The 6,142-nt window shown below is 46.3% G+C and overlaps 1 protein-coding gene across 1 annotated transcript; it reads left to right on the top strand.

The window, feature by feature from the left end:
- On the top strand, nt 1,210-6,104 carry MAT2A (methionine adenosyltransferase 2A). The gene is made up of 9 exons (NM_001167650.1): nt 1,210-1,300; nt 3,320-3,397; nt 3,494-3,616; nt 3,871-3,983; nt 4,071-4,214; nt 4,390-4,608; nt 4,837-5,019; nt 5,185-5,318; nt 6,002-6,104. The coding sequence occupies exons 1-9, from the start codon at nt 1,210-1,212 to the stop codon at nt 6,102-6,104; spliced, it is 1,188 nt and encodes a 395-aa protein (NP_001161122.1).

Here is a 6,142-nt window from a genome sequence, read left to right as displayed (position 1 = left end):
CTGTCTCTCCCTATAATTCCTTTAATGGGCAAAACTGACACAAACGCAGGTGGACATTTTAAAGTGAAAGCTTCAGGAAATGGACCATTTCACCTTGTAAAGAGATCTGCTGAATCACACACAAGGGATAGCCCCCCCCCCGCGCGCGCCCCATATTCAACAGTCTCTTGAACAGAAGACTGAGAAGACAACACTCTTAACATCGACTTTTTTCCGCCTCCGAGACAGGAAAGTCAGCAAGTGCAAGGTCAGTCTTGCGAGCAGCCTTTCTCCGACGGAGAAAAGGCAGGCGCCCAAGGGGCCGAGTGCGGCCTCCACCGTAGGGTCCGCAGAGGGTAAGGGCCTCTCTAAGAAACTCCAGCGCTGGGGGCGGAAGGGGGATCGCAGCCATTGAAATCGATACCAGAACTCTCATTATTCTGTTTTTCGGCCATTTTCACCACAGAACCATTAACCAAGAAATTACTAGCAACTGGACGGCCCCCCGCAGGACCACCAGCCGCCAGCAGCGAGCAGGGCAGGGAGGCATAAGGCCATGCGAAGGAGCGTACGCTGACCAGCAAAGATGGCCACTTTCACGTGGCTATGGGCTACTGGCTCCCTGTCACCCGGGCATCCCAAGGCCGGGCGGCCGGAAAGACCCTCGGGTAGAACCAGAGGACAAAACACCCGCCGATTCCCGCCACCACCGCTGGGGGGACGCGACCTCGCGGCCGGAGAGCCCGGGCCAACGGTCGGAAGGGAGGTGCCAAGTCACAGCAGGGGGGGAGCAGGCCCGTAAAGCCCTCGTCGGTCTTCCTCCCACATCGAACAGGGAAACGTGAGATGACCCAATACACTCGTCTTTCTCCTCACCCCTTGTTATCAGTGCCTAAGACGGCGAAATATCTGTAGGAGGGGCGCGTTACCTCCGCTCCCTTCCCCTGCCTGGCAGAGTGGTTTGGCCCGAGCTCCCCTCGGCGCACCGCCCCTTTCCCCCTCCCGCCCCCGCGCGAGTGGCGCATTGGCGCGCGGCACCGAGGGGCGGGGCCCGGGCCGGGCGCGCGCGGGCGCCCTGTATAAATACTGGGCCGCGCCAGCCGCCGTCTCGTTCGCTCCGCGCCGCCCGCCTGCGCCAAGAAGAACGCGGTGTTCTGCTCGCGCGTCTCGCAGTATCCTCCTCGCTGCTCTCTTTTCTTCTCAACGCCATTTTCACTCACCGCCACCGCCATGAACGGACAGCTCAACGGCTTCCACGACGCCTTCATCGAGGAGGGCACGTTCCTCTTCACGTCCGAGTCTGTAGGGGAAGGCCACCCAGGTGAGGTGACCGGGCCTGGGGCGAAGCGAGGGGCGGGGCCTGGCCGGAGGGACCCGTTGCCCGCGGTGCCCACGCTGGTGGCCCTTGCCCGACGGGCGGCTGGCAGAGTGGCGGCCGCGCGCTTTCCTCGTGGCGCCGGCGGTACCGAGCGCGTGGCCGCCGCTCCCCTCCCCCTTCCTCTCCCCTCCCTCCCATCCGGCCGCGCGCCCCGGCATGCGGAAGATTCCAGAAAATGAGAAGGGCGGGGGCCGCGGCGGCTCGTGCTCTAGCCGGGGAGGGCACTAGTTTCTCTTCCCCGCCCTGCGGGCCGAGCTCCTCGAGTGGGTGGCCCGCCCCGCGTGCTCGCGTCCAGCCCGCGGGAGCGCGCGCCCCGCATTGCAGCCGCAACCACGTGTTGGCCGCAGCGTGTGGCTTCTAGGCTAGGGAGCCGGCGGGCGACATCGGCGCCCGGGGCCTCGGGGCGTCTGCTCTTCTCATTAATTCTTGGTTCCGGGCAGAGCCACGCTTTAGAATGCGACATGCCCGTACGCGGTATATGGCCTTGCGTCAAGGTGACAGCCTCCTACTAAATATAGCGCTTGGCGGAGGAGGCCTGCCTTATTTGGACAGTGCGTGAAAAGGATGGGAAGCATGAATTAAAAGTGTAAGCTGCCATTGCGTTGGGTTTCCTTTTAAAGTCCTCGGGGCTGACCGTTAGGCAAGGTTTTTCTCCACATGTCCTCCGGGCTTTGTCCACCAGTCCGCCATCATGGGCATCACTTTACACGTGAAAGAGTGAAGATTTTTCAGGAACTTTCGATCTCAGCCAGAAAACATCACCTGCTGAAGATCATTATTTTACTAAACTGATCCAGCTCATTCTTAGAATGACCACAGTGACAGATTTCTAGTCCGATGGCTTAAGGATCCATTTCTCTAGTAAGTCCACTGTGCCGATGATGCAATCCCAGGAGCAACCTCCTGGTATACCAGAGGACAAACCCTGAGATCCTGATGAGTGAAGGGCAGGTGTGATTTGGGTGGTTTTGCTTTTCTCCCCAGTGCTGAGACTTAACGTGTATTTGTCCCACCTTTTATTAATTGAAAGTCACAGGCCTATATAAATAGATTATCTTGGGCCTCTTGGCTTGAGTGCAGTGCACATTTTGCTTTTTTTTTTTTTTTTTTTTTTGTATGGCTATGGAAAACTTAGGTGTTGTTTGAAGGGTTATTTCTGCTCCTCCTAATTTTTAATAGAGGACAATACAGTGGGGGGGGGATCAACTAGGATTCAGAATATATCTGGAGATTTTCTGGTCTCAAATTGCTCCTGAACTACTCTTAAAACGATTGCTGTTTCCCTTTGTTCATAAAATGTCCTTGTTTTCATCACTTAACTCTTTAAGTGACATTATTTTTCATTGCCCTTCTTTAGTGTTAGGGAGACCTTGGTAAGATAAATAGTTCACTTTTATGGTTGGTTGATTTACAGTGCAGATTTTAAATTGGGGGAGGGTAAAATTTTTAAGTACTGTTGTCTTTGAAAATTAATAATGTAAAGTCACTATACTTTTGCATGGAAGAGGAACCACTTATTTCTGCTTTCATGTGATCACTCTCAATTATGTGGCTGTTCTATTTAATAAATTATTTTTGTCTGGGAACTTTCTAAGTCCTCAAAATACTTTGAGAGACCTTACACCTTGTAAGGTGTAAAAAGTGCATAAATCACAATGAGTTTAAATGTATTAAACATGGGAGGTGTTCTCCTGGCTTAACTGAATTGGTGGTCTTGTGAGGCTACAAGGAAACATGTAGCCCTATATCCAGCATTTATTCTTCAGGCAAACGGTTTCTGCAGAAGCAGTGCTTTATTTAAACAACAGGTATAGCAGTTAAGATTTCCATACATTTTGCCACAATTTTTTAAAGAAAGCTCTTAGAGATTTTCATAGCTGTTGTTATAGGGAAGGGGATATGACATACTTACATTTAATAGTCAGTTACATTGAACCAGGATTTTTTTTTTTTTCTTATTAGATAAGATTTGTGACCAGATCAGTGATGCTGTCCTTGATGCCCACCTTCAGCAGGACCCTGATGCCAAAGTGGCTTGTGGTAGGTTCAGAACACTGCTTTTTCAACTGATGAAAAGGTAACAAGAAAATTACTTGATAAAAGTGATTTTTGAGTGTGATCCTCTCTTTTTATTAGAAACTGTTGCTAAAACTGGAATGATCCTTCTTGCTGGGGAAATTACATCCAGAGCTGCTGTTGACTATCAGAAAGTGGTTCGTGAAACCATTAAGCACATAGGATATGATGATTCTTCCAAAGGTATGTTTTATGAGTTCAGCCCTCTCTAGCTCTGTCTAGAGTGTTACTAGAAATCCTAGAAATCTTTAATTTTGCTTGTAAATTTTTACTATTCTTTTGTTCTAGCCTTATTCTTTCCTCTAAAAGTACTATGTTTTAGGTATATTTGATCTCTTTAGCAGTATTTAGAATTACAGAAAATTGTTGTAAATAGAAAGTATTGGTATGGCCCTTTTTAAAAAATGAAAAACAAAACACTGTTGTTTCATTTGTAGGGTTTGACTACAAGACTTGTAATGTGCTAGTGGCCTTGGAGCAGCAGTCACCAGATATTGCTCAAGGTGTTCATCTTGACCGGAATGAGGAAGACATTGGTGCAGGAGACCAGGTATCTTGATAGATGTCTATTTGTATGTCTTATAACATGAAATTCTAAAGCTTGAGTTGATCACATTGGTGACTTTTCCTTTTTTAGGGTTTGATGTTTGGTTATGCCACTGATGAAACTGAGGAATGTATGCCTTTAACCATTGTCTTAGCACACAAGCTCAATGCCAAACTGGCTGAACTACGCCGGAATGGCACTTTGCCTTGGTTACGCCCAGATTCTAAAACTCAAGTAAGTGATGAGCATCATAAAATTAGATACACATTATGTTGGCACAGATCAGCAAGTTTTTTGATTAAACCTAAGAGAACAGCATTTGTTTTTTGTACTGTTGCTTAGGCTAGAGAACCAAGAACAGAGGTATTGTTTACAGACTGATGTTCTGATGATCTGTCTCACCTTCAAGGTGACTGTGCAGTATATGCAGGATCGAGGTGCTGTGCTTCCCATCAGAGTCCACACAATTGTTATATCTGTTCAGCATGATGAAGAAGTTTGTCTTGATGAGATGAGAGATGCCCTAAAGGAGAAAGTCATCAAAGCAGTTGTACCTGCAAAATATCTTGATGAGGATACAATCTATCATCTACAGCCAAGTGGCAGATTTGTTATTGGTGGGCCTCAGGTAAGGCCTTACAATGTCAGTTCTGCTTGCTTTTTTGAGTCCTATCATGGTTACTTGAAAAAATTTGGCTACTTCCACCTTTCTTCTAGGTTTTTTGGAAGCCTACATGTGGCTGCTGAGGATATTTGCTGAGTGATACTGAATAAGCATTTTACAAGCCTGATCTAGAAGCACTCCTGGCATGAATTGGCATAAAGGCATAAAGTGATTTAAATCCTGTAATTTCAGGGTGATGCCGGTTTGACTGGTCGGAAAATCATTGTGGACACTTACGGCGGTTGGGGAGCTCATGGAGGAGGTGCCTTTTCAGGAAAAGATTACACCAAGGTGGACCGTTCAGCTGCTTATGCTGCTCGTTGGGTGGCAAAATCCCTTGTTAAAGGAGGTCTGTGCAGAAGGGTTCTTGTTCAGGTATATACTTTTATATAACTGGGGTAATTAAAAAGCATGTAAGGGGGGGATATTTAGTAGTGTGCTTGTCTTTTTTTTTTTTTTTTTTTTTTTTTTTAATACCAGTGTATTACACAAGTGTGGGTCTTTTGATCACTGACTCTTCTGACATTTAAATTCTTTTAGGTCTCTTATGCTATTGGAGTATCTCATCCATTGTCTATCTCCATTTTCCATTATGGCACCTCTCAGAAGAGTGAGAGAGAGCTATTAGAGATTGTGAAGAAGAATTTTGACCTCCGCCCTGGGGTCATTGTCAGGTAAAGATGGTAAAAGCCTATTGCTAGAGGAAAACAATGAGGGTGTGGGTGTGTATGTGTATACATTTGCTATATTCAGATCTGAGAAGATGAAGGTATGAAGGAAGACTCAAGTGGGGAAACATTTTAAGTTTAGAATGTGTTGATGTCATTTTTAAAATTACCTTCAGTAAAGGCTTAGATTTTTTTTTTAGAAAAAATTTAAAATGGTAGTGCTCCATGGCTTAGACTAACTACCCAGAAAGTTGTCCTCCACATTTGATGTAGGTTTTGTGTTTGTGTTACCTAAGGGATGTTTACTTAAGAAATTAGTACAGATATATTGGATGTTCACAGCTGTTATAAAGAAAATAACTGTGGTATAGGGCGTGGACATGGGATCTTGGTAAGTATTCGATGATTTTAGATGAGCTTTTGGCACTTGGAATTTCTCAGAATAATGACAAGTTTTCATATTTGTTGAGCCAGGGATGGAAAAACAAGAACTGTAGTTACTAATAAGGACTGTGCAAGGAGTTTGGACACCAGGAAAGTAACAAACATTTTTGCCACAAACTTCTTTTCCTAGCATACCCCAGAGAACTGAACTCATTTGCCAGAAGTCTTGAAAATGAGTCTTGCTGATTGTTTTGCTTTATTTTAATTAAATGCTACATATTAAGTTACGGACTTGTATATTCCAGGGATCTGGATCTGAAGAAGCCAATTTATCAGAGGACTGCAGCCTATGGCCACTTTGGTAGGGACAGCTTCCCATGGGAAGTGCCCAAAAAGCTTAAGTATTGAAAGTGTTAGCCTTTTTTCCCCAGACTTGTTGGCGTAGG

This window comes from Sus scrofa, chromosome 3, assembly GCF_000003025.6.
Source record: "Sus scrofa isolate TJ Tabasco breed Duroc chromosome 3, Sscrofa11.1, whole genome shotgun sequence".
Taxonomy (NCBI): domain Eukaryota; kingdom Metazoa; phylum Chordata; class Mammalia; order Artiodactyla; family Suidae; genus Sus; species Sus scrofa.
The sequence above is the reverse complement of the archived record's forward strand: the minus strand, read 5'-3'. Positions and strand labels throughout refer to the sequence as shown.